Source organism: Salmo salar, chromosome ssa04 (assembly GCF_905237065.1).
Source record: "Salmo salar chromosome ssa04, Ssal_v3.1, whole genome shotgun sequence".
Lineage (NCBI taxonomy): Eukaryota > Metazoa > Chordata > Actinopteri > Salmoniformes > Salmonidae > Salmo > Salmo salar.
In genome coordinates this window covers 55,130,969-55,146,175 of record NC_059445.1, presented here as the reverse complement: position 1 = coordinate 55,146,175, position 15,207 = coordinate 55,130,969, and the positions used below count along the sequence as shown (strand labels likewise).

General features: G+C 46.3%; 1 protein-coding gene across 10 annotated transcripts in view; it reads left to right on the top strand.

Moving 5' to 3' along the window:
* LOC106603524 (autism susceptibility gene 2 protein) overlaps nt 1–15,207 on the top strand; it is a 505,996-nt gene that overhangs the window by 474,892 nt on the left and 15,897 nt on the right. The window contains exon 1 of one of the 10 annotated variants that reach the window (XM_014197341.2): nt 6,658–7,067. The exons of the other annotated variants lie outside the window; for them this stretch is intronic. Within the exon in view, the coding sequence (XP_014052816.2) occupies nt 6,989–7,067 (79 nt within the window). The 5' untranslated portion in view covers nt 6,658–6,988. Of the gene's footprint in view, nt 1–6,657; nt 7,068–15,207 lie in introns of those variants that run through there. 10 annotated transcript variants of the gene reach the window in all.

Below are 15,207 nucleotides of genomic sequence, written 5' to 3'. Positions count from 1 at the left end.
TTTAGACCAACCTAGAGGAAGTGAAACCCAGGCAATGTTGTCGTTACATACAGCCGTCTGGGCTCTGAGATGGAGGGTTCTTTTACTGTAGGGGGACCCGCTGTGAACAGTCTGAAGGGGAAGCACAGCACATGGGTGGTATACCCCATCTCCGCCCCTCTCCTCTCCACCACTGTGGTCCCAGAGGGGGGGCAGGGTTATGGGCTGAAACCGTAAACACTGAACTCTGGAGACGGAGGATAAAGTTGGAGACACACACAGCTGGTGCCCAGGCTGGTGTGAGAGAGGGGGAGAGAGAGCGAGGAAGGAGGAATCTGGCCGGGTTGATGAATGCAGGGCTTTAATTGCTCCCCAAGAGAAGAGGTTATCTTTTTTGACTCTCTCTTTTCTCCTCATAAATATGCAGGGTTCAAACCAACGCCCCGAGGGTCAGGCGTATTAGACCTGACTACAGAGTGCTGTTAGTTAGCAGCTCAAACCTGACCCAGATAGGCCTACATGTGTTTCCAGTACACTCCCTATGAATACTACCCCAGCCACCACACAGTCTGGCTGTCATTTGTCCCAGCGTTGGTTCATTAAGACGCGCCAGATTAGTATGGCTGAAGAGTTGGGAGTGGAGCTAGGCTGATATAATAGTGAGAGATGTAGCTGCCTAGGACTAGTCTCAATGGCCAGTGCAACATCGCCCTCTGCTGTTGGTGTACCATTACACAGGGCAAGAGAGAGATGTCGGCACAGAGAGGACATGCTTCATTTGTGGTGGGTTATGCTTGTGTGTGTGTACATTTTGTTAAATACACTGAGTTTACAAAACATTAAGAACACCTGCTCTTTCCATGGCATAAACTGACCAGGTGAATCTAGGTGAAAGCTATGATCCTTTATTGATGTCACTTCAATTAGTGTAGATGCAGGGGAGGAGACAGTTTAAAGAAGGATTTTTCTTGATACAATTGAGACATGGATTGTGTATATGTGCTATTCAGAGGGTAAATGGGCAAGACAAAATATTTAAGTGCCTTTGAACAGGGTACGGTAGTAGGTGCCAGGCGCACCGGTTTGAGTGTGTCAAGAACTGCACCGCTGCTGGGTTTTTCATGCTCAACAGTTTCCCGTGTGTATCAAGAATGGTCCACCATCCAAAGGACATCCATCCAACTTGATACAACTGTGGGAAGCATTGGAGTCAACCTGGGCCAGCATCCCTGTGGAATGCTTTTGACACCTTGTAGAGTCCATGCCCTGAGGGCAAAAGGGAAGGTATTCCTAATGTTTTGTACACTCAGTGTATATATTGGAAAATAAAGTTGAGCATGTGCATTTGATATAAGCAAAGCCTAATGAACTGTGAAATGTTCAATTTGATCACCATGCAGGCCCATTGGTTCTCCCTGTCCGTCTCTGGCCAGGCTTTTATAAGCCTTCTAAAGCACATCAACATCCCCCGGATTGTCGCCATCTGTTAAAGATTACTCCGACTCTGCTTGGTTCAGTCCGCTCCTATTTGATTTTGTGGTTTTAGAGTTCCCACTTTATTCCATGTGTCAAGTTTTTGTGTAAAGCCGACATCTTAGAAGGGCCTTTTTTTAGGCCTTTTCAAAGGGGAAGCCAACAGGCTGTGTCAGCGGTGTTGGGTCCGGGTCTGTTTTAGCTCTTACTGGGGTTGCGTTGTTACTTCTTTGGGGCTGTTCGGGGGCTTCTCTTGGGCTGTGGAGGTGAAGTGGAGGAGAGCGAGGCGAGGCGGAGGCCCTTCCCCGAGCCCCAATAACCCCAGAAGCCCCTTTCCCTCTCTGCCATGCGGTGTTGTGATGTATGAATCCCCCGGCCAGCCCTGACACTGCCCGCCTGCCCAGTGGGGCCATTTGGAACCCCACACCCCCTGTGAGGACTGAGAAGGAAGCCCTGGCAACAGAGGCTGCATTGTTCAACCTTCTTCTGCCGGCCCACCATAACGTAACCCTACCCCGGGGGCCCGCCACAGTCCAAGAGGGGGGATATTGGGTTGTCCCCCCTCTAAGCCGAGGGGTTTGTTGAGAGAAGAGCGAGGCAGCTGACTGTTTGGGCGGCTCAGCTCTGTTCAAATAAACAGCTCAGGTCTAACCCCCACACCTCTCCTCTCCCTCTGAACCCCTTCTTCTAATGCCCCACATTCCAGCCTCAGAAGGCAGCAATCACACAGCCAGAGCTCATCAGCATCAAACCCCACCCACCCACCAACCCAACCTCTGTGATCTAGCCGCTAATTTGCGGTGTTATTTTTAAAAGGGGAAATGGTGGTGTCGGGCTTAGAGAGAGAGAGAGAGAGAGAGAGAGGGAGAAAAAGCAAGAGAGGTTGGGGTGGCCCAATTCCTTGCCTTCCCTCCCTCCCTAGGTGCTGCTGGTGGATAGATAGATACGTAGATACATTTACAGCCACATCAGCGGGCCATGCAGGCCACAGAGGGGGGAAGGGCTGGTTTTCTAGGAAACGGGAAGGGGAGGGGAGGGGAGAGGGACGACCATTAACAGCCCAGGGTTTGTGTGCTCGCCCTCTTCCACCCAGGGTGTGCTGTTAATCCAGTCACTCTGAAACCTGAGCCCGGGGTAATGAGAAAGCACATTACACACACAACACACACACACACAGGCCCTTAAATGTACACTGAGAGCTAACATTAATAATGAGGAGAGATTGACTTCGTCACTATTTGTATTTGTGAGAAGTATTGACATGTTGAATGCACTGAGCTGTCTGTTTAAACTACTAGCACACAGCTCAGGCACCCATGCATACCCCACAAGACATGCCACCAGAGGTCTCTTCACAGTCCATAAGTCCACAACAGACTATGGGAGGCAAACAGTACTACATAGAGCCATGACTACATTGAACTCTATTCCACATCAGGTAACTCAATCAAGCAGTAAAATTAGATTAAAGATATACCTAATGGAACAGCGGGGACTGTGAAGAGACACAAACACATGATAACATACACCCTACATACACACCCTACACACACGCACACATTCATGTTGTGTTGTAGATACTGTATGTGGTGGTAGAGTAGTGGCCTGAGGGCACACACTTAATGTGTTGTGAAATCTAATGTAATGTTTTTTTTTTATTGTATATAGCTGCCTTAATTTTGCTGGACCCCAAAAAGAGTAGCTGCTGTCCTGGCAGGAGGTCATGGGGATCCATAATAAATACAAATAAAATACACACACATTTATAGAACTGTTTTAGGAATGTTGGCATCCCTAATCGTTTTCTTAAGAAAAGAAGCTACAGTTGAAGTGGGAAGTTTACATACACTTAGGTTGGATTCATTAAAACACGTTTTTTAACCACTCCACAAATTTCTTGTTAACAAACTATAGTTTTGGCAAGTTGGACATCTACTTTGTGCATGACACAAGTCATTTTTCCAACAATTGTTTACAGACAGATTATTTCACTTATAATTCACTGTATCACAATTCCAGTGGGTCAGAAGTTTACATAGACTAAGTTGACTGTGCCTTTAAACAGCTTGGAAAATTCCAGAAAATCATGTCATGGCTTTAGAAGCTTCTGATTGACATCATTTGAGTCAATTGGAGGTGTACCTGTGGATGAATTTCAAGGCCTACCTTCAAACTCAGTGCCTCTTTGCTTGACATCATAGGAAAATCAAACGAAATCAGCCAAGACCTCCACAAGTCTGGTTCATTCTTGGGAGCAATTTCCAAACGCCTGAAGGTACCATGTTCATCTGTACAAACAATAGTATGCAAATATAAACACCATGGGACCACGCAACCGTCCCACCACTCTAGAAGGAGACACGTTCTGTCTCCTAGAGATGAACGTACTTTGGTGCAAAAAGTGCAAATCAATCCCAGAACAACAGCAAAGGGCCTTGTGAAGATGCTGGAGGAAACAGGTACAAAAATATCTATATCCACAGTAAAACGAGTCCTATATCGACATAACCTGAAAGGCCGCTCAGCAAGGAAGAAGCCACTGCTCCAAAACCGCCATAAAAAAGCCAGACTACGGTTTGCAACTGCACATGGGGACGAAGATCGTACGATTTGGAGAAATGCCCACTGGTCTGATGTAACAAAAATAGAACTGTTTGGCCATAATCACCATCGTTATGTTTGGAGGAAAAAGGGGGAGGCTTGCAAGCCGAAGAACACCATCCCAACCGTGAAGCACGGGGGTGGCAGCATCATGTTTTGGGGGCGCTTTGCTGCAGGAGGGACTGGTGCACTTCACAAAATAGATGGCATCACAAGGAAGAAAAATGATGTGAATATATTGAAGCAACATCTCAAGACATCAGTCAGGAAGTTAAAGCTTGGTCGCAAATGGGTCTTCCAAATGGACAATGACCTCAAGCATACTTCCAAAGTTGTGGCAAAATGGCTTAAGGACAACAAAGTCAAGGTAATGGAGTGGCCATCACAAAGCACCGACCTCAATCCCATAGAAAATGTGTGAGCAGAACTGAAAAGGCGTGTGTGAGCAAGGAGGCCGACAAACCTGACTCAGTTACACCAGCTCTGTCAGGATGAATGGGCCAAAATTCACCCAACTTATTGTGGGAAGCTTGTAGAAGGCTACCTGAAACGTTTGACCCAAGTTAAACAATTTAAAGGCAATGCTACCAAATACTAATTGAGTGTATGTAAACTTCTGACCCACTGGGAATGTGATGAAAGAAATGAAAGTTGTAATAAATCACTCTCTCTACTATTATTCTGACATTTCACATTCTTAAAATAAACTGACCTAAAACAGGGAATTTTTACTAGGAATAAATGCCAGGAATTGTGAAAAATTTAGTTTAAATGTATTTGGCTAAGGTGTATGTAAACTTCTGACTTCAACTGTACATAACATTTTGTGTAAGACATATTTAGCCCCAGTCATAATCGTTGAGGATATAGATAGAAGCAGTGTTTTTTGCCAATGTTAGCTCCTTCCTTCCACCATTCTAAACAGAGAGTGCTAGACTGATGGCTCTCTAGGGGCATGTCTCTCTCTTTCCATCTCCATCTCCCTCCCACTGAAATCAGGTGGTGTCAATGTGTCGAGTAGAGCTGTCACTCCCCTGATTGCAGCCAGTCAATTACTCTCACTCACACCCCCCTGGACAAAGACACTCAGAGAGAGAGAAGGATAGAGAGAGGGAGGAGTGGAAGGGGTGGGGGGACTAGAGGGACTAGGGATTGTTACTCGACACCACAGGCGTGCCAAGCTTAAATGCCCCTCAGTGCTGCATGCTGGAGCGTCTCATCAGATAGAAAGAGAGTGAGAGAGCCGTCTGCCCCACTAGAGTAGCCCTGTCCTGCTGTAAGGACACACAGCAGTCACCCCCGTGGCTGTGTAGAATGACCTGCTGGGCTGGATGGTTCTGTGTGTGGTACGAGCTGCCCTGCTGGGTCTAAACTGACCCCATTGGGACTCTATGGAGCTGAAGGAGCCTCTGTCTGTCTGTCTGCAGAGAATAAGAGAATAGAGCCACACACAGAGGACATATGGCAGGACAAAGCACACGACTGAGGTGGCAGTTGGACCTGTAGACCGGTAGGGTTTCTGTGTGTGTGTGTCAGAGATGTGAGAGAGACAGAAATGGAGAAAGGATGTTATTGTGTACTTAACCTTATGTTGTTAACTCAACATGGGAAATCCGGAGCTGAATCTACTTAGTGTCGAGAGTATATGTTGCAAGTTAAAACTCAGAATCCTTTTTCAAGTGTATGTCTTTGAATGTACACGCCACCTGACAGTACATGACAGACTCCTAGACCACCTCACTGCTCATGTTAAGGCATTGAAAAAGCATTTGTGGTAAAAGTCAACCAGCAGATTGTGACATTAAAGTAATGGTGAGAATGGTAAGAAAGGACATCTCTGTAGGGGGGGGGGGGGGCTCAGACTGCTTTGTGGTAATGGAGGTCTATTGTCCTGTCTCAGTGTCGGTGTCGTTCTCTGGGGCCCAGGCTGTGAATGAGCTGAGTGAGGAGTGACAGAAGCATCACGGGTGGCTAGAGAGGTAAAGCCCACCGCTGACTGACAGAACTGGACTGTTCTGTGGTGGTGAGGGCCTCTTAGCAATTCCTCTCTCCCAGGAGAGATACAGGGTTTACAGAGAGAGATAGAGAGGGATAGGGCCACCTACCATCACTAGCAAATATATCAGGGCCTGAAAGGAGATCTCAGCTGCCTTGCTTCCAGGTCCAACACTCTCTCTGTCTCCACAGCTGCCTTGTGTTGGGGTGTAGTGTTATTCCACTGTGACAGCCAGTAAGTAGCACTGTAATCCACTTATGTGTTATTATTTTACAACAGGTTGGCGATAGAGAGATGTGACAGTGGCAGCCAAAGCTGCAGTAGACCTGTCAGCCTGGCCATACTGTGTGTGACAACATAGAAAGATAATTACTAAACAGACATTCCCATTCCCAATGTTCTGACATTATATTTCTATGTGTGAGAACAACCAATCCTCTCTGGCTCTGACCCCTTAGGGATGCCCCCCCCCCCCGCCCTGTGCCCCCTGGTGAAAGGAGAGCAGTCCCAGTATGCTATGTGGGCACCACCACCTGTGACAGTGTGCCCATCATCAGGGCCCCGTGGCAGGGCCCAGAGCCTGACCTCACCTCCCATGGGATATATAAAGATTTGTTCTCTAAAGGGTGAACACTGTCCTCACCATTGGGCCTGGAAACCAGATACCCACCACTGCCACCGAGCCTAGCGTCCTCCTACCTCACCCCCACCCTCCTCGGTCCTCACTCTTAGGGCTCACTCAGGCCAACAGTGGAGCCAGCACATATCCCACATGCTGCTGGAGTGAGAAGTGGACAGGCAGTCAGCCATAGGAAAGACAGACAGTCCAGAGCCATTATGAGTTGGAGTAATCAGAGCTGAGCTGTGGGTGGCTGAGATTCAGAGGGCCTGGGTAATGGTAATGGTAATGGTAATGGTAATGGTAATGGCTGCATTACGATGATGAAGACTGAGACTGATCGTTTGTGTCAAGAGATTATATGTGTGAATGGAAGAAGAATAGAAATGATTAGGCGAGGTGAGTTAGCATGTTGGTCTCTCTCCTTTCTGTCTGTTTCTCTTCAATTCAAATTGATTGCTTCATTGGCATGACATTCAGAGACGTATTGCCAAAATAGCAAGATCATTTGACCTAAAACTAAGGCATCTTAAGTTTCTCTTTCCAGGATGCAATATTTTTGCTAGGGGGGAGCGAGATTGGATTCTCTCCTTCTCCCTCCCTCCATCTATCTGGCAGTGTCTCTCATGTTTTCTTTCTCTCTCTTTCATTCTCTTTCTTACCCTCCCTCCATCTATCTGGCAGTGTCTCTCATGTTTTCTTTCTCTCTCTCTCATTCTCTTTCTTACCCTCCCTCCATTTATCTGGCAGTGTCTTTTCCTCTGAGCCCCTCAGGCCACTGGTCCTCTCACATGGCCACGCATCTGTCACAAGAGCTTAGAACAACAGTCAATGGGGTTAATAGACCCATTATATTAGAGTACTGCTGCCTTCTAACTCCCAGGGAATCACAGCTATATATATCAGAGCAGAGGCCGTTAACTCCCTCCATTGGTCAACCACACATGCACATGCATACACAGCACTAATAACACGCACGCACGCACGCACGCACGCACGCACGCACGCACGCACGCACGCACGCACGCACGCACGCACACACACACACACACACACACACACACACACACACACACACACACACACACACACACACACACACACACACACACACACACACACACACACACACACACACACACACACACACACACACACACACACACACACAGACCAGTACACAAGCACAGCAATAGTCTAATACCACACATACAAAATAAAATCATTAATACTACACACGTGCACAGAATGTTATCACTAATGCATACATCGAGGAACATCCTCTTACGTTTCATCCATGTACCTACATTCATTTCTTCATTTCTGACATTGATCTATTACATGAGCTACAGTTTCAGCTCTATGGCTGCTTTACATACCTTTCCTTTGCCGTATCATCATCGCAGGTCGTTAATGCCAGGGTGTGCCTTACTACCGAGGAATACATGTGTCTGTATTCACACTGAAACGCAACACGTGACACACTTTCCCCAAGACACATATCCAGAATAGCTTTCCTGTCCTCTCTCTTACCCCTGGCTTTATTTCTGTTTAACTTCCATTCCCCTGCGGTTAACAGCTCTGGTCCCCCAGCGGGATGTAGCCTGGCCCTCCTGACCCAGGGTGTAACCCACACCCCTCTGGCCCTGTTTTTAGAGCCCTGCTGACGTGAATCAGCACAGCCGGGCCAGCCAGGGGACCCACCATCAGTGTCAGGCCCAGTGGCGGGGCCCCGTCTGGGGCATGTAGGACATGCATACCTGGGTGATGTGTGCACATAGCTGCAGGGTGCTCTGGGACACACTGAGACGTGGATATGGGGATCAGAGGCATAGTGTTACAGCTCTCACCCCCTCTAATGCTGTTAAGGTCTTTAAACCTGAGGGGATGATACTGTGTGCAGGATTCTCTGGCTGCCTGCTTTGGCATGAACCCCGAGCTGAGGTCAACCAACTGCCTTCTGATAAGGTTACTGACATAGAGCTTTTAGCTATTCAGTAAATTGATATTACAAGTACAAGTCACTGGTCGTTTGGCTTACAGCGGTTGGCCTTGTAAAAATTTGAGTGATCTGTCTGACTTTAAAGCAGCAGTCAAAGTGTAGCACAGTAAACTGCATTCTCCACAGACTCTGAGCCTTCTCTCAGTTCTTCTGGAGAGGTGCATTGTGGGCCATGTCCCACCAGACGTGGAGGTTCCCTCATGGCACCACCAGACAGACTGTTGTGACGCCAGGGTTCCCTATACTCTACCATGGTGGAGTAGTTCAGGAGCACCAGGGAACTCAGTGGGGGAGTTGGGCTCAGCAGCCATCTGCTAATATGAACACTGGAGCTTTCCCTTTTCCTTGTCTTTCTGGAGAAAGAGAGATGGAGAGATGGTGAAGAGGTAAAGTATCCTGAGAGAGAGATGTAGATAGAGACTGCCGTGTATGTGTGTGTGTCTGACGTTCATCTGACTACAGTCTTTATTAAGAACAAATAAACACATCTACTCTCACTAACTGACTCAGGGTCTGTGGGGGACACCAGTCCACAAAGCTGAGGATGAGGTCACTCAATTTAACACACTTGGTAGACCTACATGAAAACCCAATTTTCGCTGTCTAACCAAGTACAAAGCCAAATGTTAAGCTACTTTCTTATTTCTTTCTTTACGAGCTAAATTGTTTCCTGACCAGAGGTTGCTCTGTGGCCTAACCACTTATAGAATAGTGTTTCTGCAGTAGAATAAAAGGCATGTTTTATTCAGAGTGCATCTGGAAACACAGTTAGCATAGTGAGAGTTCTCCCCAGACCCCTCGGCATGGGGGACTGATTATAATTCATGTTTACAGAGATAGACAGATAAAAGATGTCATTTTCTCTTTGAGGAGGGCCGAACTGTAGTCGGTGGTATTCAGCTCTGTGTGTACATTAATTGATTTGACTTTAGGAAACAGCCAGCCTCCTGGATTTATTTGTCCGTTTTGGAGGGGGAGAGCAGGGATAGGCAGAGCGGGGGCGTGGGTGGGAATGGAAGGTGCCGGGGGAAAGAGAGCGGCAGGCTCTCGAAACAACACCACCATTGTTTAAGTGTATAATTGTGGGTCCGGCTGGAAGGCGAGAAATGGAGAAAGAGAGAGAGAGAGAAAACGCCCACGATAATGTCTAGACCGTATTAATCTCTTTCTTATGATTGTGACTGAGCCTTGAGTTCAGTGCAGTGCAGTCCTTGGTGGAGCATTGGGTTGGTTGGCTGCAACTCTAAGCAGGATGCAGAGAGATGTTTCCCCTGAAGCATGGTTAGAGACTGACTGACTGACTGACTGACTGACTGACTGACTGACTGACTGACTGACTGACTGACTGACTGACTGACTGACTGACTGACTGAGTGGGGCAGAATCTGCTAACGATGGCAAGAGAGAGAAAAAGAAAAGACATACAGAGAGAGATGGAGAGAAAGAGGAGATATATAAAGGAGAGAGAGAGAGGAGATATATAAGAGAGAGAGAGAGAGAGAGAGAGAGAGAGAGAGAGAGATAAAAAAGGTGAGAGCTAGTCGAGGGGAGATTCTCATTTGGGCAAAAGACCGTCCTCCGTTCTCTCTCCGTGACCTGGAAATCGATAAGTGGTCAAGGAGTGTGTCATATCGTTAATAGGCAAACGGAAGTGTCCTCCCCTCCTCGATAGCCACCTTCCATCCAGGATACTTGTGTATACTACCACAGAAGAGCTTTGAAATCTACCACACCCCTTTGAATCAGCTTTTGTTTTGTCAGTGGAGAAAAACATACACACGTTTAAAAACAATATGCTACTTATTGATTTATCTATAAAATGTCTTGCACAACTAACTGAGACATTTATTTTGGGATCTACCCCTGTAAACATAATGACACGTGAGTGGAGAAGGACCATCTCATTACAAACAAGCACATTTCCATCCACTTTCACTCTCCTCGATGAACTTTGACCTTTTCCCAAAGGAGGCGAGAGAGGATGTTCTCACAGGGTGGGGTGTTTTTACCGTCCACCTGAAACCGCAGAGTCATGGCCGCGGCCTCTTAGGTTTCCCCTCCCCAAAAGACAGACAGACAACATGGTTCAGCACGCGCCACAGGTTAACTGCTGTTGCATCACCTTCTGCCCTCTCTCGCTCTCTCCCCCTCTCTCTCTTTTTTTCTCTCTCTCTCTCTGACAAGGTGGGGTTAACCAGGGTTGGCTGTGTTTTTCTCCACATTTCCTGGCAGTGTGTTTCCCCTCAGTAGCACCTGTTTCCTTCTGCATCTCAACAGGTGCACAGCTGTCAGCACAACACAGCTGTCAGACTGTATAAATCTTGTTTTTCATACAAAACATTTTGACGACGTTAACTAAAATTATCACCTGCCCTCAAGTTTCCTAGCCCTGGTCTTTGAACCCAAGCCTAAGTGTTCTACAGTTATTTTCGTTCAATGAGAATGTTTTGTGTCCTCTGTGAACCATGAGGGGCTCAGTATCACTCGAGCACACAGGCTGCTTCTGCTGCTAACGAGACATTTCACCCTCTGATAACTGTTGCATACTGGGATTTTGACACTGAGCAAGCCAGACAGTTTGGTCTCCTCTAAGGCTCCTGTCGCTTGCATCATGGAGTCTGGGTAGTGGCTAGATAGCCTCATAGCTTCACTTCCCTTTTCATCATCATCTTCCTCACTGTGTCTCTCAGACCAAAACCCACCCATAGGCTAGCGTGATGACAGATTTGTTTTGTGCTGTCTTGCCAACTCTTATGGTCATTGTCACGCCATAGGAGTTGGCAAGACAGCACAAACAGATCAGGGACAAGGTTATCCCCGGGCCAGCGGAGAGACAGACTCAGTGAAGAAGTCTATCCGGCCATTTGGGCTCGATAGCGCATACACTACTGATCAATAGTTTTAGAACACCTACTCATTCAAGGGTTTTCTTAATTTTTTACTATTTTCTACATTGTAGGATAATAGTGAAGACATCAAAACTATGAAATAACACATATGGACTCATGTAGTAACCAAAAAAAGTGATAAATAAATCAAAATATATTTTATATTTGAGATTCTTCAAATAGCCACCCTTTGCCTTGATGACAGCTTTGCACACTCTTGGCATTCTCTCAATCAGCTTCACCTGGCATGCTTTTCCAATAGTCTTGAAGGAGTTCCCACATATGCTGAGCACTTGTTGGCTGCTTTTCCTTCACTCTGTGATCCAACTCATCCCAAACCATCTCAGTTTGGTTGAGGTCGGGGGATTGTGGAGGCCAGGTCATCTGATTCAACACTCCATCACTCTCCTTCTTGGTAAAATAGCCCTTATACAGCCTGGAGGTGTTTTGGGTCATTGTCCTGTTGAAAAACAAATGATAGTCCCACTAAGCCCAAACCAGATGGGATGGCGTATCGCTGCAGAATGCTGTGTAGCCATGCTGGTTACCGGCAATGCACCCCCACACCATAACACATCCTCCTCGATGCTTTACGGTGGGAAATACACATGTGGAGATCATCCGTTCACCCACATCGCGTCCCACAAAGACACGGCGGTTGGAACCAAAAATCTCCAATTTGGACTCCAGACCAAAGAACTAATGTCCATTTCTGGTGTTTCTTGGCCCAAGCAAGTCTCTTCTTATTATTGGTGCCCTTTAGTAGTGGTTTCTTTGCAGCAGTTCGGCCATGAAGGCTTGATTCACACAGTCTCCTCTGAACAGTTGATGTTGAGATGTGTCTGTTACTTAAACTCTGTGAAGCATTTATTTGGGCTGCAATTTCTGAGGCTGGTAACTCTGATGAACTTATCCTCTGCAGCAGAGGTAACTCTGGGTCTTCCTTTCCTGTGGCAGTCCTCATGAGAGCCAGTTTCATCATAGCGCTTGATGGTTTTTGCGACTGCACTTCAAGAAACTTTCAGAGTTTTTGAAATGTTCCGTATTGACTGACCTTCATGTCTTAAAGTAATGATGGACTGTCATTTCTCTTTGCTTATTTGAGCTGTTCTTGCCATAATATGGACTTGATCTTTTACCAAATAGGGCTATCTTCTGTATACCCCCCTACCTTGTCACAACTGACTGGCTCAAACTCATTAAGAAGGAAAGAAATTCCACTAATTAACTTTTAACAAAGCACACCTGTTCATTGAAATGCATTCTAGGTGACTACCTCATGAAGCTGGTTGAGAGAATGCCAAGATTGTGCAAAGCTGTTATCAAGGCAAAGGGTGGCTATTTGAAAAATCTCAAATATAAAATATATTTAGATTTGTTTAACACTTTTTTGGTTAGTACATGATTCCATATGTGTTATTTTATAGTTTTGATGTCTTCAACATTATTCTACAATGTAGAATATAGTAAAAATAAAGAAAAACCCTTGAATGAGTAGGTGTTGTAAAACTTTTGACCGGTAGTGTAGCTAGGCTGTTTGCTGCATTGGTTTTGTGTGATTGATGCGATGGAACCTCTGACTCCATTGGATCCTGTGGGTGAAGGGATGACTTGTGGGTTAAGAATGTGATGGGGCTATTTAGGTGAGGAATGGGACAGAGAGACGGGGCGAAGGGGACATGGACGGAGTGTTGGGAATGGGATGTCCCAGAGGTCTCTACCCCTATAAATCTGTCAGGATGGTCTCCAGGGGTAGGACTCCCTCTCAAAATGGGAGAGGAGGAGGAGGGTACGAGGGAGAGAATAGTGACAGGGATTTTATAGCTGAAGGACAGGTGTATATTGAAATTAATGTGCATGTGTATTATTGTGTAATCATTTGATATATCAGGTGTAGGCTGTTGTCGCAATCAGTGCTAAAATAAATACTGAAATGCCAGTTCCCTCACTCACCCTTTTTCCTAGTAGTGTGTTCTCTATTTTGTGCCATACCCCCCCCCCATAATGTAGTCCCTGTAGCAGCAGTGGAGGTGTAGTTAATGTTCTGTGAGTGGTTAGAGTGGGCTCATCCTTGGATAATGAGTGGTGCTTCTAAGCCCCTCGCCCAGTCCCCAAACACCCTGTCTTAATGAGCGGCTTTTCTGCTTTTCTCTGCTCAGAAATCAAATCAAATCAAACTGTATTAGTCACATGCGCCGAATAGCATAGACCTTACCGTGAAATGCTTACTTAAAAGCCCTTAATCAACAGTGCAGTTCAAGAAAGAGTTAAAAAAATATTTTCCAAATAAACAAAAGTAAAAAATTATAAAAAGTAACACAATTAAATAACAATAACGAGGCTATATACAGGGGTACCGGTACCGAGTCAATGTGCAGGGGTACAGGTTAGTTGAGGTCATTTGTAGATGTCGGTAGGGGTGAAGTGACTATGCATAGATAAACAACGAGTAGCAGCAGTGTAAAAACAATTGGAGGGGGGGTGTCAATGTAAATAGTCTGGTGGCCATTTGATGAATTGTTCGGCAGTCTTATGGCTTGGGGGTAGAAGCTGTTGAGGAGCCTTTTGGTCCCACACACCCTGACTGACCCCACTCTAACCCCTCAGTTTCCCTTGAGCCTCAAATCTAGCCCCTGGCTTCACCACCACAACCCCACTACTACACAAACACTCAGTTCTTCCCCATCCTAATGTGATACAAACCCCCACCACAACCCCACTACTACACAAACACTCAGTTCTTCTCCATCCTAATGTGATACAAACCCCCACCACAACCCCACTACTACACAAACACTCAGTTCTTCTCCATCCTAATGTGATACAAACCCCCACCACAACCCCACTACTACACAAACACTCAGTTCTTCCCCATCCTAATGTGATACAAACCCCCACCACAACCCCACTACTACACAAACACTCAGTTCTTCTCCATCCTAATGTGATACAAACCCCCACCACAACCCCACTACTACACAAACACTCAGTTCTTCTCCATCCTAATGTGATACAAACCCCCACCACAACCCCACTACTACACAAACACTCAGTTCTTCTCCATCCTAATGTGATACAAACCCCCACCACAACCCCACTACTACACAAACACTCAGTTCTTCTCCATCCTAATGTGATACAAACCCCCACCACAACCCCACTACTACACAAACACTCAGTTCTTCCCCATCCTAATGTGATACAAACCCCCACCACAACCCCACTACTACACAAACACTCAGTTCTTCTCCATCCTAATGTGATACAAACCACCACCACAACCCCACTACTACACAAACACTCAGTTCTTCTCCATCCTAATGTGATACAAACCACCACCACAACCCCACTACTACACAAACACTCAGTTCTTCCCCATCCTAATGTGATACAAACCCCCACCACAACCCCACTACTACACAAACAAAAAAGATTGTTGGGAAAGGAAAACAGCAGGGCTGGTGCTCTAAAGGAACCAGGATGTATGTATTTGTTTCCAGGGATCAAGGGAAAGGACAAATGACCCCTCGTGGGAGGTGTACACATCTCCTCCTCCTGGCCCAGGAGTCTTCATTACGAGAAGAAGAGACACCTTCTTTTCAACATGGTAGCACATTCTCAAAACAAGCCCAGGGACCTCAGGGGGGAA